A 17,426-nucleotide genomic window follows, 5' to 3' on the forward strand; every position below is an offset into this window, starting at 1 on the left:
CACCATTAACTGGCCTATGCTGCTGACCAGTGAGCCATTCAAACACACCTACCAGTGTAAGCACTGCAGAATGAAACTTCTCTAGGCCTTCCTCTGCCTCTGACTGGTGTGTTTCTGGTGGTTCTCTATCCTGAATTTGTGTTCAGCATTCCAAGCCAGCACTTCAGAGTACCCAATCATGTTTTCATCCTCAAGCCTCATTAGAAAATCTTGACAATTATCAATTACCGCTTCCTCAGTTATTCTCCTAGAGGTTCCATCTTATGAATGCAGAGCTTCAACACTGAAACTATGTTATTTGCATCAACAGTGTTTGCATTAGTATCTTTCACAGAAAGCTGCTTACAAAGATCGGCATTGCCCTTCACTAGGCTCACTAAACCAAAGAGCTCAAGTCTTTTTCCAAACTCTTTTAGAAACAAGGACCTTCTACTGAGGAGACTAACCATTACTGTACCACTTATGTCATTAATTTTATATGATGTCCATCAATGACGCCTGTGTATCCATGCTTGAAAATGGTGTCCTGATGGCACGCTGGATCTTCTCTGATACTTCCTAACAATGCTTATTCATCAGGGGTCAAGTGGAAGTCTTCCTTCAATTCATTCAGACCAATATTGGGACTGACCAGCAACTGAAATGAGCCCTCAGTTAGAAAGCGAGGAGTAAGTCCTCTTTGGACAAGGCTCACTGCTACAATTTGCCCAAATACAAGAAAAAACCATCATGATCATGCAGCATAGAATCTACAGGGACACCAGCAGGGAAAAATTTCTTTCCAATTTCATGTGTTGCACATGCTAGAAAGTCTCCTCAGGACTAAGGTGTAATATGAATATGTAAAATATGAAACAATACATAAATATTTGCGGGTCTTATGGGTATAATTCCCAAGGTAAGAAACACAATGAGGCAAAAAATGTATGAAAGTGTTTCATAAACAGTTTGGTGTGAATGGATTCAACTTGCATGTTAAGAGAGGGCTTGATGTCGTTTACATACAACATCTCGTAGACTAAGCAATTAAACTTGCTGTTACATTTCCTCAGAACTTTGAAAAGGTGGTCAGTCTTTGTTCTGTTGTTGCCATGCTGTGTTTCAAGGTGTTTCCCAATGACTGAATACTGCAGTGGTCACTTATGCATTGATGTAAGTGTCAGGCAGTTAACCTGACATAATTTGCATCACACAAATCACATTGAAATAAGTATACAATGCATTGAGTGTTCATGATCGGGCGGTTTGTTTTCCTTGACACTCAGAGTTTGTGACAATTTTCTGCTTTTAAAGACGGGTAGTGAATGGTGCTTAATGTCACTTTTGAGTCCTAATACCTAATAGCAGGTGTTCCCTCCCCACCCACTACCCCACCCCCCTGTCACACCCGCATAGAAAACCAGAAATCTACTTCCTAGGGAAAAGTTTGAGTAAAGAAAGTGTTAGGTGAGTGATGTACTAGCGTCACTAGGGAAGAGATGAAATTCATTGAGCGCCCGCAAGTAAAAAAATCAACAACAACCAAACATATTTTGCTCGATAAAGAACAATCAGCTCTGCTTGGAAAATAACAGTGTTTTAACCTGGGGTTGTAAGCTGTTTTTCTATGAACTGAAACTTCAAAGGGCTTTCCTAAAAAGGTGGGTGTCCTGTGGTATGTTATGATGCCAGATAAGACTCATGCATCAATCATCCATTAAAAAATCTCTATCTATTAGCTTTGCTTTATAAAGCGTAGTAAGTTGAAACCTATGCTTTGGGCACACGGTCATCCTTACAACATCCACCTGGTCAATTGCTTTTCCAGAACGATTGAGAATCATAGATTTTGAGACAATATTAGGACTTCATAACGATGCGAAACAGAGAGTCCATATGCGGGAAAACATTCTCTACCATGGTGTCATTATGAATTCATAATACCGTCTCAAAATCGAATGTATTTTTTTATTGCGATTCATGTATTTTTGTAGAAAACAAAATGTTTAATCAATTAATTGACCTTCAGAATACAACGATAAATCTGAGATAGGTTTCCAACTGGGTATAAGATTCCTAAAATTATGCCACCTCCATTTACATACTAAAATATCTAATTTTAAGCAATTAAAAAATGTATCCAAATAATTTTTGTAACCAAGAATTTTATCCGTGAATCAAGGAAATTTCTCGCTTAAAATGTCAACTTCATCGAAAAGCTTCAAGGCAGCATGTTTGCAAAGATTTTTCTTCAACGAAACCAGCAAATATAGGAAAACAGTAGAGTTTCAAGCTTGAATTGTGACTGCGTGATAAGCGTCTGCACAGGTAAGGCTGAATGTAAACAAACAGCGAGCAGACGAAAAGCAGCGTTCAAGTTATTCTTATCGCTGTTTTTGGTTCACGAGATTGCTGCGATAAAATAACTGTACTTTTACCTTTCAAAGTTAGGACTTTAGTCAACCTTTTTGCCCTTTCTATGAACAATGTGTTGAATGTTAGTTTCTCTTTGCAAGAACCAAGTAAATTACTTTGGGAAATCTTCATCACAAACAAACAATTTGAGACAACAAAATCGTAAAATATCGTGGTCTCTGTTCAATAAAAAGAGTCCACTGAATCGCGATAAAAGCCATTTGTTTGCATGTATGATCCCTAACTGATATTTTCAATCACCTGTAGCTTTGGTATGACCAGGTCTTCCTCTTACCCCGGACGCACCTGGCCCCTTGTACTTGTCCTTCAACCATTCAGTCATGTCTATCTTGCAGGACAACAAAAGAACCATTCCTGTTTTGTGCGCAGCCCATGATGTGGCACCGCACTGATCACTTACCCCTCCAAAGGAACAAAGTGCCATCGTGAAATTACCCTCGAATTTCTTACACCCAACAAAACATACCCGCGAAACCGAAAAAGAATGGGAACTCGGTCCAGTCCCCACTCTCTCCTATGTCCAAAATGGCGGGCCAGTTGATACATCAGCTCAATGCAAGGCCTCGTTTGGTTATTGTATTTGCAACAAAAGCTTTTTGTTTTACTTTCTAGCTCACCCAACTGTGCATTCCTTCTTGACGGATGGTTTCATTTACTCGGCTCTAAAGAACTCTGAAATAACGGGTCACATCAACACTGCTATAAACTGCAGCTTTTATGTTTGTAATATATCTATGTATGCATGGTCATGCTCCTTTACTGGTGGGTATTTACAAGAACTATGCAGGCTGTTAACAGACATAGATTATATGCTAACGAACGTTTTTGTGAAGCTAACTTTATCTTGTAATCATAAAAAATCAGGCCTGACAAAATATGGAGATTTTCCATGCTTGGAGAAATGAAAAAGAATTATGACTTGAAACTGAATATAAATCAGTGAAAAATTCAAGCATCCTTCAAAAATTAGGTAAGGCCTTCATCATTTGTGTTGTTTGATGGGTACTCAGTTTTGAAAGAAAACATTAACCCTTGTTTTGCTAAATCAGGGTGTTTGTTGTGCTAATCAAAGGCCTTTTAGGAGCAATTGTAAGGTAAGAATCACAGTATTTCTGAACAATGAAACTGATTTGGCTTTAGCAATTCATTTTCACTCACCAAATACAGAATAAGGGTTTCATGTCAGCAGTTTGGTTTGTTTATGGCATGAATTATGCTCAAAATTCCATTTTGAATGGCCTTAGAGGGGCATGGAGTGTTTGCGGCAAAAATTCAACAAACTTTGATAAGCCAAATTTTTCTCAACTGATTTTGATAACTGGGTCACTAAAGTAAATAATGGTATAGGTACAGAAGTTATGCAAGAAGGCAGGTAGATACAGCGATTTTTTGAAAAATGGCAATTTTGGGTTGTAATTTTGACATCAATTTTTGCCAAACTCTAGCCCAAGGCTCCTCTCTGTCCAATATCTCAAGGACAAATTTACATGTATGAAATGAAAGCTCTATTATAGCAGAGTTCATGGTCAAATTCATTTGGAAGCACAGTTTACCAATTGGGTTTTATGGCACTTTCAAAATATCCCCTGGAAGGCTGGGTTTTTGGTGCTCAAAGGGCAAAAAATGAGACCCCCCTGAAACTCCAAAACTAAAAGTCAGAGAAGTGAGCCAAATTGGCTTTTGAAATATCTCATTGCACCCAACTTCTGTGCCAAGTTTCAGCCAAATCGGTTGGCCACAACTTTTGGCCCCTGGAACACTTTCTCAGGCAATGACACTTAAGCGGCCAACCCCAATTAAGCGACCACCTACCATTTCCCCGAGGATAGCCCACTGTATTATATGTAAACCAAAAATAATTGCACAGTGCGAAAAGACCTAGATACGAGTTTAGCGTTACAGTATTTACGCAGGGCATGTAGGTAGCGGTGGTCTAGTAAATGATGACAACACGGGCAATGGTCAACTATTCATTCTTTTCATTGCTTAATTTAATCTCTTCCTACTCAACAAGATTATGTGCTCCCTGTGGTTCCAAGCCTTACAGAGCCTTACGTATTAGGATAGAAATTGTCCTACCCCTACCCCTAAAATGGGATGACAGCATTGCGTGACGAACAAACAAGGAACCGCTGTAAGCAAGGATTCAAGAGGCGATAGATCAAACAATGATCAAACATAATATTTTGGTGTAGTGCAAAGCAAGCAACTATCTACAAATCACTTAGCCGTTTTTTGACTTAGATGCAGTGGTGATCATATGTGTCAAAAGAGGGTCATAGATTCATGGTATTCGACCATTAAATAAGTTGACAGTTGGTGATGTATATCGGACGTTATGTAAACAAAAGCAAACTTCTGCTTTTTGTGCGACAAATGGTGACAGAAACACATCAAATCGGATTTTGGACCTGCCTTTTACAGGAAATAAGGTGAGAATATTTGGAAATTATCAGCTCTGTGTCTATTTCAACTTAATATAGCTCAAGACATGTGGCGCATGCTAAAATATATGTCTAACCCGTAAATTGAAATTTGACGACAGATGGTCAAATATCTGCATTTTTAACGTACTTTGAAAAGCTCTCGCGTCGCTCACAATCATTTGCCCAAAGAAATTTTTACAGGAATCTGTAGACCATCCTTCTATGATTCAACCACTAGAGGCTTCATCCATTTGAAGGTTTCGCACATGGTGAAAATCAATTATTTTTATGAAGTACTTTGAAGTGAATGAAATACATGTCTTCGAAATTTAATTATTTTGCAACCAAAAAGACAACGCAACATTCCCTAAAATCAACCCAGTACACATTTAAACATTGTACAAAAATATTTGATTTTTTTAAAGACAGAAGAATGATGTGGTTTTGCGTGTGAGGCTCTCAAACTTGTTTAATAAAATGGTGCATCAAATGACGATTTTAACGGAATTTGATAATTTTCATATTTCTTTGAAATAAAAGGATATTTTGCCTAAAAACAATCTAGTAGTTTTTGTCATGCCCTAGCCTATCTACCGTAAAAATATGAGTGAAATCGAATTTTCAACCCTTGCCGAGTTATTTTCCATATTTATGGACAGGGACTCTTAAAATACCAGGCAGATTTGCAACGATGATGATAATAAATTTTTAATGTCTTGAGATCACTTTGCATAAGCCCTAATGATAAAATTTGACAAATTTCAATGAGTTAATTCCCTGTGCCACAAGAAATTTTATTTGAAATCTATTATTAGATTGCACCCATGCTGTAAAGGCTATTTCTATTTGTTGTCTTCACTACTACACAATCTAACTGACCAATGAGGTGTCATCATTGAAATAAACACCAAACTAAATTTTCATCAGAAGAACACCATATATGTGGGATTCACTCATAGCTCGTCCTCTCTTGGTTGAAGATAACATGCATTGTACTTAAACAGGCTGTTGCATTAATCTCAGGGAATTACAGACAAAAACAAAGCAACAAATTAATGGAATTTCAACTTGATAAGGTTATAGCCACTTGCTACGATGACAAATAAACAAATGAATGGGGTAGATGTGAATTACATTTTAGTTTTTTCTTACACTACCAAGGAGGAAAACATTTATAATAAGGCAGAAACTTGTCAAATGTACAAGAGTGAGTAGTCAGGGGTAGCAGAGAATTACAAAACAACTACATTGTTTAAAGTAGAAACTGGGGTACTTAGAAGGTACTTGGAAAAGTAAGTTGGATGACCCAGATCCCTTCTAGGTTTGTCTACTTGTAAATTAATTCAGGGGATGAAAAATAATAACGGTGACAAAAACGAAAGCAACTATTTTAACAATGAGGAAGTCAAATACACTTGCTACTTACCTCACTATCATCAATATCACTATTTCCATCATCACTCTCAATAGAGATATGTCCAATCACTCCAGGTTCCTCCTAGGGACTGGAAGGTGAGTCATAATATAAAGTGCTCCCTGTGACTCTAATGAAAGTACCCCAGGAGCAATCCACTGAAATGATGTTGAAAGATTAGGCATCTTTAGCTTTTTTGCCCCAGGTAGAGTGTTTAAACCACCAAAAAGAGACAATTCATACAGCTAATTACCACTTGGATTTAAGTTACCATAAGCTTAAATAATCTCTTTTAGTTAAATGGGATGAAGTGGTTGAAACAAAATTACTTAGCACTTCATACTCTACTTAACAGTTAGATTATGGTCTCCAGATAATGATAATCTCATTGTTTTAGCATAATTACACTAAGATCAATTTAAAGTATAAGACTAGCTGTGTTTGACAAACACCTTATGGCAAGCGTGATGCCTAGCCAGTCAGATTGCAGGATGTATGATGACTGTGTGTTGCATAGGCAATCAGATTGCAGGATTTATGAGAACTGTGCTGGTAGATTCATAACAAATTTTGATAACTAATGAAATAAGTAAAAGCCTTGTTAGTAGTTTTCATTCTAAAGTTGTGTTAGAAATCCCCGCCCAGCCAGCTTTAATTCAGATATGGTCATGTTGACACTGTAAAAAGTTTGAAGTTTCATGGCCTTTTTAAGTCTTACTCCCGACTGAAAATGCAACGAGCTTACATGACCGCACTCAGATGTGAGTCATAAGCTTAATATCTTACCTTATGTATTGAAAGGGCATTTCTTTGTTGTCTCCCAACTTAAAAGCTTCCCTAAAAATACTTGAGATTTCTTTTGCAACTGTTCTCTTGTCCCAGGTAGTATTCAGGCTCACTTTGCCAATCACACCTATCTCTGCCAATTGAGCCCTTCGCCCTCCTTGTGGAATGGCAAATATATCACCTTCCTCATACGGAATGCACACTACATCTTTGGTGACAATTTTCGATTTCCCTTCTACTTTTCTTGTTGAAGAATCTCGCATTCGCTTAGGTGCTTGGAGATACCATCGAGAATTTTCCACCTTCCTTTCACAACTTGGCCTTGAGGAGTGATAAAAGGAAGATGGGAGCTGAATGCTGGCTGGTGATTGTTCAACAGAAAGTAATTTCTCTTCATCCTAAAAGTAATTACATTCTTTCAATATCACAAAGAACAATTATCACAATCTCCCAATTAAAGAGTAATATTCAAGGCTATGAAAATACATCCACACCAACTAAAAGTCATGAAAATATATCCCAAACGAATACAGTGCGACAAACATCGAGTTCATTTGTACGCCTAGCAGGCATCCATCCCTGACAAGACATTTCAACATTTTGGAAAACAACACACCGTCAGCTATCTGCCTTGACACGTACTTGTTGCTGAGAATTTCTAAGTGCATTTCAAACTGCAGCAGAAATTCTTGCCAACATGTTATTGTTGGAAGCTGTTTCAACATATGGATGCCATTAGTCCATGAACAAGCAGCAGTCTTTATTGACCAAACATGGTAGTACAACTAACAACTGGAACGCGTGACAAACTACATGTCACGATATCACGCTAGACTACATATTGTAACATCTCCCCTCATTTGAAAACTGAACGAAGGCTAACAACAAAATGAAAACTAACTTTGGATAATAAAAATAAAAAAACTTATACAAAACCATGGTAAACAGTCTTAGAAATCAATGTCTCTTTGTGTGCAGAGTTCTTAACTTTATAGAACTAGCTATAGTTTCAGTTCCTTTGTTGTTTTTTTTAACTAAAAACTAAGTGACATAGTCTTTGAATCTTGAGGGCAACTCTACTACTCTCGTTCTAGTCTTTGCAATGGTCTGTTTTTCTTCAGGAAATACCGACTGCGTACCATTGCTCAAGGGCTGACTTTCCTCCACTGGAACTGGTTCTGAAACTGGTTTGTGAGAAACTGAGTCAGAGGTAGGAACTGCTGGTTTCTCAGATGGTTTAAGGAACTCTCAATTTCAACAAACTGCTTGGCTGTTTCCTTCAGGTTTGACCAGATAGGATCTGTCTGACAATTTCTCCAGGCAGGTGCCTTGTTTCCAAGTTTCGTTCTTCTGTAATGGTGCAACTCACACTTCTTGTCCTATTTCTAGCTCTGGTAAAGTACGGGTGGAACGATCATGATACCATTTCACTTTATGCCGTTTTAACTTTAACTTCTCAGGGACACTCTCAGGAACTTTCGGATAAAGGAGGCTTGTGGCTGTGGGCAGTCTGGTTCTGGCACGATGACACATTAATCTCTGTGCTGGGCTTGCTGCAAGTGACTCGGTTGGTGTGTTTCTTTGATCTAGCATTGCCAGCCAAGGATCTTTGTTGTCCTTAAGCACTTTCTTTAGTAAGGACTTAGCCACTTTCACTGCTGACTCCACTTTTCCATTGGACCTGTGGTGGTGTGGAGAGGATGACACCTGTACAAACTCCCAATCATGCGAGAATTGCTGAAATTCAAGGCTAGTAAATTGAGGACAATTGTCAGTTACAAGTGTGTCTGGTATACCATATCTGCTGAATTGCTCTTTGAGAAACTCGACCACTGAACTGGAAGTGTTCTCTTGCAGCTGCTTGACCTCAATGAAGTCTGAATAGAACTCAACAAGTACAAGGTACTCTTTGCCGTGAAGTTTGAACTGATTGGCGGCAACTCTGCTCCAAGGGCGATCCGGAAGCTGATGACTTTGCATAGGTTGCTTCTGGTTCTTGGCCTGAAATTCGTTACAGATGGAACATTGTTTGATCAGGTCCCATACCTCGGCGTTCATGTTAGGCCAAAGGACTGTGTCTCGGGCTTTGCGGAGACAAGCTTCAACTCCCAAATGGCTGGAATGTATTCTTGATTTGACTTCGGGTCTCATGACACGGGGTATGACCACTTTTGAACCTTTAAACAGGATCCATTGTGTACTGTTAACTCTTCCCGATATGACCAGTATTCTCTGATGTTGACAGGTACTTGCTCTTTTTGCATTGTCCAACCAGTCCGGACTGTGATCTTTAAGGTTTGCAATGCTTCGTCCTGTCCAGTACACCGCTGTAACTGCTCTAATCTCTCTGGAGTTACCTTCAGGGCTTACATAGGGTTTAGACTCTCTAACTCGAAGGAAAACACTTGGAAGGACTCTTCTGGCATGGTAACTTCATGCTGTGCTGCTCTTGACAAGTGGTCAGCCAAGAACATCTGAGAACCAGGTTTGTAACTGACTGACAAATTGTATCGCTGAAGTCTGAGTAACATTCTCTGAAGACGGCAAGGTGCTGATAACAGCGACCTCTTGAATATGGACTCAAGAGGCTTGTGGTCTGTCTTCACTGAAATGTTTGCTCTACGTGCCAGATATTGGTTAAATCTTTCACAGGCAAAGATGATTGCCAGGCTTTCTTTGTCTATGGTCGCATATCTCTGCTCTGTCAGAGAGAGGGTTCTTGACACGAAGGCCACAGGTTGTCTGTTTTGGGTCAGTACGTCTCCCAACCCCTTGTTGCTGGCATCTGTCTGAATGGTGACTTCTTCTTCTACGTCATAGAACTTCAGCACTGGATGCTGGATAACCAGCTGCTGGATAGTGACAAAAGCTTCATCATGTTGTCTTACCCATGTGAACTGAGCTTGGTTGGTGGTGAGTTCTCTTAGTGGTGCAGACACATCTGAAAGCTTGGGTAAGAACTTGGAGAGGTAAATAATAATAATAATAACAATAGATTTGTATAGCGCCATATCCAGGGCTCATGGCGCTTTACAGTAAAAAATGATATTAAAAATAAAATTTACATTAAAAATTTACATCAGTGATAAAAAATTACTAACAAATAAAATAGCTAAGCTGTAAAAATGAAAGTAAAACTAGGAATCATTAAAACCTTTAAATAAAAACTGACTAACTTAACTAAGTGACTGACTAACTAACTAGCTAAACTATCTAATCTACTAATTAACTAACTAACCAAAAGTCTAGTTATAAAATTTGTTAAAAAGATATGTCTTTATTCAAGTCTTAAAATCTGATAGCGAGCCACTCCCTCTTATATTGTTCGGAAGAGAGTTCCATAGGCTAGGTGCTACAAAAGAGAAACACCTATGACCATAGCCTATTAACTTGATAGGTGGTACTTTCAAGAGGTTTTTGGAGGAGGATCGAAGATTTCTGCTTGGTACATAAGGCTCTAGCAGTTCAGTAATGTAATTAGGGGCCTGGCCGTTGAGCGCTTTATAGGTTAAAAGTAAAATCTTATCATTGATGCGCTGGCTTATTGGAAGCCAGTGTAGCTGCTTTAAAACCGGCTTGATATGATCATATTTCCTTGTTCTGGTAACAACGCGAGCCGCAGCATTCTGGACATTTTGTAGACGATCTATCAAAAATTTTGGTAGTCCATATAGAAGCGAGTTGGCGTTATCTAGTTTGGAAGTGATGAATGCATGTACTAACTTTTCAGTGTCTGCTAGAGATAGACAGACTCTTATCCTGCTAATGTTTCTAAGATGGAAGAAACAGGCCTTGCAGGTACTGGTATGTAGCGGACGGAGGTCTTCTATAAAACATTCCAAATGCTCCGGACGCGATTTCATTGTGTTGGATGGAGCTTTACTATCAACCAAGCGAGTCCTTTCTATCTATCAACCTTTTATTACTTGCTTGATTCACGTAAAAACTGAAAATATAATTGCGGGAAAGCGCCTATTACTATAACTCGCACAGAACATCGATTGCAATAACAACACAAAACAGGGGGCGTATCACGATACTTGAAAATTACGGAAATATTACAAATTGTGAACAATACAGGGAATGATATCAAACTAACTAAATCGAGCATACAAATAAAACTATAAATCGTACCTCTTTCTCCAATCTGAACTCCTTTCTTCGATCTTTGATGAATAACGACGCCTATATCCTATCGCACATGTCTATCTTTTTTGTACCTTATATTGCTTAGCGTGACAACGGAAGTTACGCAATCATGCAGGTTACCTATTACGCGTTAATCAGTTACAGGTAACATGCTTTTCCAGTGACACGTACTCATCAAAGATGACTCCAATGTTCTTTGCAGAAGTAGATGGCTCGATCTGTTCACCAGACACATCGACGTGGTCTATTAATGGGGGTGGACGATGTCGTGCGCTCAAGATCAAAAGCTCCGTCTTTCCTCTGTTTAGTTTCAGCTTATTGCACACCATCCACGAGTCGATCTCAGAAACACATGCTTCTATTTTAGCTATAGAACCAGGTTGTTCGGCGTAGTTGGGCTTAAATGAGAGGTAGAGCTGGGTGTCATCAGCGTATAGATGGTAGTTAAGTCCATGCCGTTTGATGATGTCCCCGATGGGCGATGTGTATAACAAATACAGGATTGGCCCTAAGACGGATCCCTGGGGAACACCGTAGCGAAGTTCTTTCATCTCCGACTTGGTTCCGTCAATCATCACAAACTGCTTTCGGTCTTGAAGATAGGATCGAAACCATTTTAGCACATTTCCTTTCACGCCGTAGCGTTTTTCCATTCTTTCTAGTAGCAGTTTATGGTTGACGGTATCAAACGCCGCAGACATGTCCAACAGTAGCAGGATAACGCATTTCTGATTATCTATCTCACAGAGAATGTCATTTTGCACCCTCAGGAGAGCAGTCTCCATGCTGTGAAAGCGTTTATATGCTGACTGAAAAGATTCCTCTAGATCATTATCGCGTAGATAGTCGCTCAATTGACAAGATACTGCCTTTTCAATTATCTTAGATACAACCTTCAGATTTGAGATAGGTCTAAAGTTTGAATAATCCTCAGAGTCCAGGTTGTCCTTCTTCAGCTTCGGTTTGATCATTGCTTCTTTCAGTGCAGCGGGCATAGATGCTGATTGGAGAGACATGTTAACGATGTTAGTTAACACGGGTAGAATAGTTGATTTACATTCCTTAAGAATAGAAGCCAAGCAAAGCCAAGCAAGGCGAGTACTTCAGACTTGGATGTTGGTTTGGGCATGTTCTTAATAGCTGTGACCTTGTCTGGATCTGGCTTCAGCCCGTCCTTCTAGATCACATGGCCCATAAATTTCACTTCAGCTTGTCGAAGCTTGACTTTAGACTTGTTGAGCTTTAGGTTCCCTTGTCTCGCTCTTTCAAGAAGGCGAATGACATTCTGATCATGATCGTGTTGCGCTTCTGAGTCGTTTTCCCCATAGCCAACTACCAGGATATCATCTCTGATGACTTTCACACCAGGCAGGTCAGCAAGGCACTCTTGCAGTTTACTTTCAAAAACTTCTGGTGCTAGACTTATTTCAAAGGGCATTCGCAAGTATCAGTATCCCCCCAGGGGTGTCCAGAAAGTAGTTAATTTACTACTGTCCTTGTCGAGACTGACTTGGTAAAATCCATCCTTTGCATCATAAGGACTGAAGATTCGAGCTTTGCTAAGCTCAGGTAAAAGTTCTTCAAGAGTTGGCATTTGGAACTTTGGACACTGAATAGCACAGTTTAAGTCCTTTGGGTCTAAGCAAATCTGAATCTTCTGTGGTTTGGCTACTACCACCATGCTGCTTATCCATTGTGAGGGCTCCACTGCTTTTGTGACGATTCCTTTCTGTTCTAATTCCAGAATCTTCTCTACATCTTTCCGTAAAGCTAGTGGTACACAACGAGGTGAATGTTGGACTGGTGTAACACTCTGATCAACTACTATCTTGGCATCTCCAATATGTCCTAGCCCATTAAAAACATCCTGAAATTTGCTTATGAGTTCTTCCTTTGACAGAGGCTCTGGAACAACACTGTCATTTAGCTGGTGAACACTATCCATAACACTGGCATTTAACTAGATGAGCTGCAACTTCTCACAAGTTCCCGCTGACAGCAAGGGTTTATACTTGTCTTGAATAACTTGAAACTTCAGAACATGTTTCGTACCATTGTGCTTGATGTTCAGGTTGCATTCTCCAGTTGGCTTCATTGTTGAACCACCAAACAGTTTTTCATAGGTGGGCCTCCTAACTGTGTAACGGCTGAAAGATCATCTAAGCAGAGTACATTGGAGGTAGCACCGGTGTCGAGTTGACATGTCAAAGTTGTTGAGAAATCTTCCTGAGCAGAGCTGAAGAATGTGATATCTGCCAACCACTGTCTTGACTTTGTTTGAACCAAGGATACTGTTTCAACTCTCAGGCAGCTCTCATCTGAACTTGACTCATTGCTGTCTTCCAACTGGTGTACTTTTTTGGAAGAAATGCACACAGACGTAAAATGACCCTTCTTTTGACATTTGCTGCATGTTTGTCCGAATGCAGGACATTCCATTCTTCATCCATGATGTTTTATACGACCACAACATCTGCATTTGGCTTCAGAACTCTCACGTTTCGTCTTCTTGTCTTCATTCTTCTTTGCTTTGGACGAATTTTCTTCTTCCTTCTTACGAGGAGGCTTTTGTGCTTTTTTTCTTTCATTAAACTTAACTTCTTCCGTCTGCTTGTCTTCAGCACCTCAAATGTTCTTCATTTGCCGTGAGGCGACTTCACTCATCATGCACATTTGAATCGCTTTCTGTAAATCCAACTTCTTATCTCTCAGCAATGTGACTTTATCTCCTTTATCCTTTAAGCCGATGACAAATCTGTCTCGTGTAAACTCATCCGTCAGTTCACCGTATTTGCAAGAAGCGGCCAACTTTCTCAATCTTGTTACGTAACTCTGTACGGATTCTTCACTTTGCTGCACGCACGTATTAAAGATGTACCTTTCGTACACCACATTTCTGCTGGGCTTGAAGTAATTCTCCAGCCCTTCCAGACATTTGCCGACTTTCTTTTTGTCTTCCTCTGTAAGGTTTAGGTTGAAAAATATTTGAAGACATTCCCTGCCCATGGCAGATCTCAAGGTCACAAGGCAGACCAATTCTTCTCGCTTGTCGAGGCCAGTTGCTATCTCGTAATCACTCCACTGCTGTTTGAAGAAATCCCAGTTTCCGATGACATCTCCATGACATTTCATTGCATGTGGCAGCGGGAAATTGTGCGGATAAACTTGAGGAACAGCTTGGGGAACAACTACTTGAGGAACAGCTCGTGATGGTGCTGGAACTTGCAAACCCAACTCCACATGGTCAGTGTCTGTCATTTTGGTAAACTTTTGATGTACGTATCACTGTGAAAATTAAATACGTTTGACAGAAGGGAACAGCATCTACTTTCCGTTGACGGCATTTGTGCCCATTAGAGCGAACGTGCTAATCGTAAAATACCCTTTTGTTCTGACACCATGTTTCAACATATGGATGCCATTAGTCTGTGAACAAGGAACGATCTTTATTGACCAAACATGGTAGAACAACTAACAACTGGAATGCGTGACAAACTACACATTACGATGTCACACTAGACTACTTATTGTAACAGAAGCCATGTTGCATGGTGAGAAATCGAAGCATGCAATGCACCGTACGAAATGAGTGGGAAAACAGGCTACGTGGTTACGTGTCCAGACCAAATTAGGTAAATAACTAATTTTGTGCTAAATTTCGGTTATTTATAAATAACCAATTTGCAATTTGCAGTCACTGGAAAATATCAAGTTTCGGTTAGTTACAAACAACCAAATTTCATAACCATTTTTTTCAATATAATTAATTTTCAATTTCTGTTATTTATAAATGACCCATTTTCAGTTTTAGTTATTTCACAAATAACCACAATTATTTTTGGTTATTTAGCAAATAACCACTTTGCAATTTTGGTTATTTACAAACAACCAATTTTCAGTTTTGGTTGTTTAGCAAATAACCACATTCATGTTTTGGTTACTTGTTAAATAAGCAATGTCTCGTTATAAATAATCAAACTGCAACGTGGTTATTTAGATATAACCATACTTGCTTTGGTTATATACAAATAGCCACTCTAAATAAAAATACATTTGGTGCCCCATAGAACATGAGTTGTGAAGCGGCGAGAAATAAAAACCTCTGGTTACCTTGGACTTCAATTTCACTTTCATGCAGATGCCAGGATCAGGATCTGACCCTCGGGCTCAGATTGGTTGATATTTTTACAAACACATAATCAATATGATTGATTTGTTCGATTGGTAATACTGAGGGGACGGTGGGGATATTTATCACTGCACTTCTTGAGGTAAATTTTGCCTATCCCTACCAGGGAAGGAAATTGTTTGCAAAATACTTCATAGCTATCAGTCCGTTCTCAATAAGCCGTTCTCAGTTTATACTCGTTTAAGATTCACCTGTGTTTGACATGGATTATGTTTCTGGAAGTGTCTTCAAAGAAATTTTGACCTGGGAACTCGAGGAGCATTTTCCAGAGATTGAAAGTCTCATCAAACATCAAAAGAAAGCGTTGCTTGCAGTCATAAATCGCAAGGATGTGTTTGCCATATTGCCAACTGGACATGGAAAGTCAATTATATTTCAGTTGCTCCCTGATGTCTGCAAATACCTGTACCTGTCAGAGTATTCATACCGTCACCATGACATAATTTTGGCTGTGTCCTCTGAAGTCTCTGGTGGACTCTCGTATCCACGAACTGCAAAACCATGGCATTTCAGTGGCCAGTTTTAGCAGTGAAGATGTCAGTGAGAACAATCTGTTCAAAAGGAGCTTATTCCTTTGTATTTGGAAGTCCTGAGTCCTTGTTACAAAAAAAGAAGTGGAGAAACATGCTCCGTAGTAATGTTTATCAAGATGGAACCTTTGCAATTGTTGTGGATGAAGTTCATGCCGTTCCAAAATGGTAAGCTCGACCAATGCCACATTATTTTTGTTATTTAAGCTCAGTGATATGATATCACCAGGAAAGCCTAATTCCACAAGGATCATTTCCCCTCATTTACTTATCCTATATCCTGCTCCCAAGCATTTTGTTAACCTTGTTGCACAAAAATTTCATCAACGTGCCAAGCAAAATCTTGTCTTGTCATAATAGTGAAAAAATTTTTGAAATAATCTGTACAGTATTCAGTCATATTTTGGCAGCAGAGAATCTTGACCTATCGTGTGAATTGAAAGTTATTTTTGACATAATCTGTGCAGTAAGCTTATTGAATGCATATCAGTATTACAATGAGATCGTTGTCATTTTTTGGCAGCTCTCTGAAATTTAAATATAATAAACAATTTCTTAATGATCTGACATGTCTTATTGTTTTTTGCTTGTTTTGTTGTTTAAATTTCAAATTTTATCAATATTTAAAATTATTTTTAGGGGCTTTGGTACTCAATCCAAAAAGGAGTTCACTGGAGCATTTACAGAATGCTTCTTAAGGCTCGAAGAGTTAAGATCCCTTGCACCTCAGAGGCCACTCACACCAATGTTGGCACTGACAGCTACTGCTACCCTGAAAACTCAAGAATCTGTTGAAAGATCACTTTGTGTAAGCCTAAGTCCAGACAGGAATAACATTTATATACAAGAGTGGAGTTACAACTGAAATTGACAGGTCATTTCAATGGCTTGTTGACAAACTAAAAACTGAGAAGATTGCCATGGATAAGACCATAAGCTACTGCAAGTCTATTAAAGATTGCAGCTGTCTTTTCATGTTTTTTCAAGTCCCAGCTTCAGGAACAAGGTTACTAATCTGAAAAAAACTTCAGCAAACTTACTCTTTGGCTTGTATCATCATTCCACATTAGACAAACAAATATCAATAATTCTAAATTCATTTCATGAAGAGAAAGGCACTGTCAGACTTGCGTTTGCTACACGTGTTGTTCCCACATGTTTCAAGGCCTCCCTGTGAGCTACAACTGCGACAACTTTAACTTGATTTTGAAGCGAGAATGCGAGATATTGAGGCAAAAATGTAGTAAGATTCATTAAAGCAATACTTCTTACGCTTTTGTAGAAAAGAAAAAGGTTGGATACCTACAAGCCTTCAGCTAGTTGCGACAGCCTTGAATATGCACGACTGACCCGTGACTGTAATTTTTCAACAAGATGAGAAAAGGTGCTGAGAAACTACAAGCCACTTTTCAGCTTACTGCAAAGGTTTATTTATACTTAGTGTAAAGTTACAGTTGATTAATTTACAACTTGATTTCAAAAGTCAGTTTCACTGTTGTTGTTTTTTACCCCTGTTC

General features: G+C 39.1%; 3 protein-coding genes across 3 annotated transcripts in view; 1 reads left to right on the forward strand and 2 right to left on the reverse strand.

The window, feature by feature from the left end:
• The window catches only part of LOC145482408 (uncharacterized), a gene marked incomplete at its 5' end in the record, with an annotated part of 215,205 nt that overhangs the window by 137,064 nt on the left and 60,715 nt on the right, over positions 1–17,426 (reverse strand). The window lies entirely within an intron of this gene.
• The window catches only part of LOC145482621 (uncharacterized), a 148,008-nt gene that overhangs the window by 12,905 nt on the left and 117,677 nt on the right, over positions 1–17,426 (reverse strand). The window lies entirely within an intron of this gene.
• On the forward strand, positions 15,582–16,923 carry LOC145482399 (ATP-dependent DNA helicase RecQ-like). Its single transcript, XM_081461029.1, has 4 exons — positions 15,582–15,859; positions 15,967–16,077; positions 16,549–16,717; positions 16,897–16,923. Exons 1-4 carry the CDS (start codon positions 15,582–15,584, stop codon positions 16,921–16,923), a joined length of 585 nt encoding a protein of 194 aa, XP_081317155.1.

Source organism: Orbicella franksi, chromosome 3 (genome assembly GCF_964199315.1).
Source record: "Orbicella franksi chromosome 3, jaOrbFran1.1, whole genome shotgun sequence".
NCBI classification, from domain to species: domain Eukaryota; kingdom Metazoa; phylum Cnidaria; class Anthozoa; order Scleractinia; family Merulinidae; genus Orbicella; species Orbicella franksi.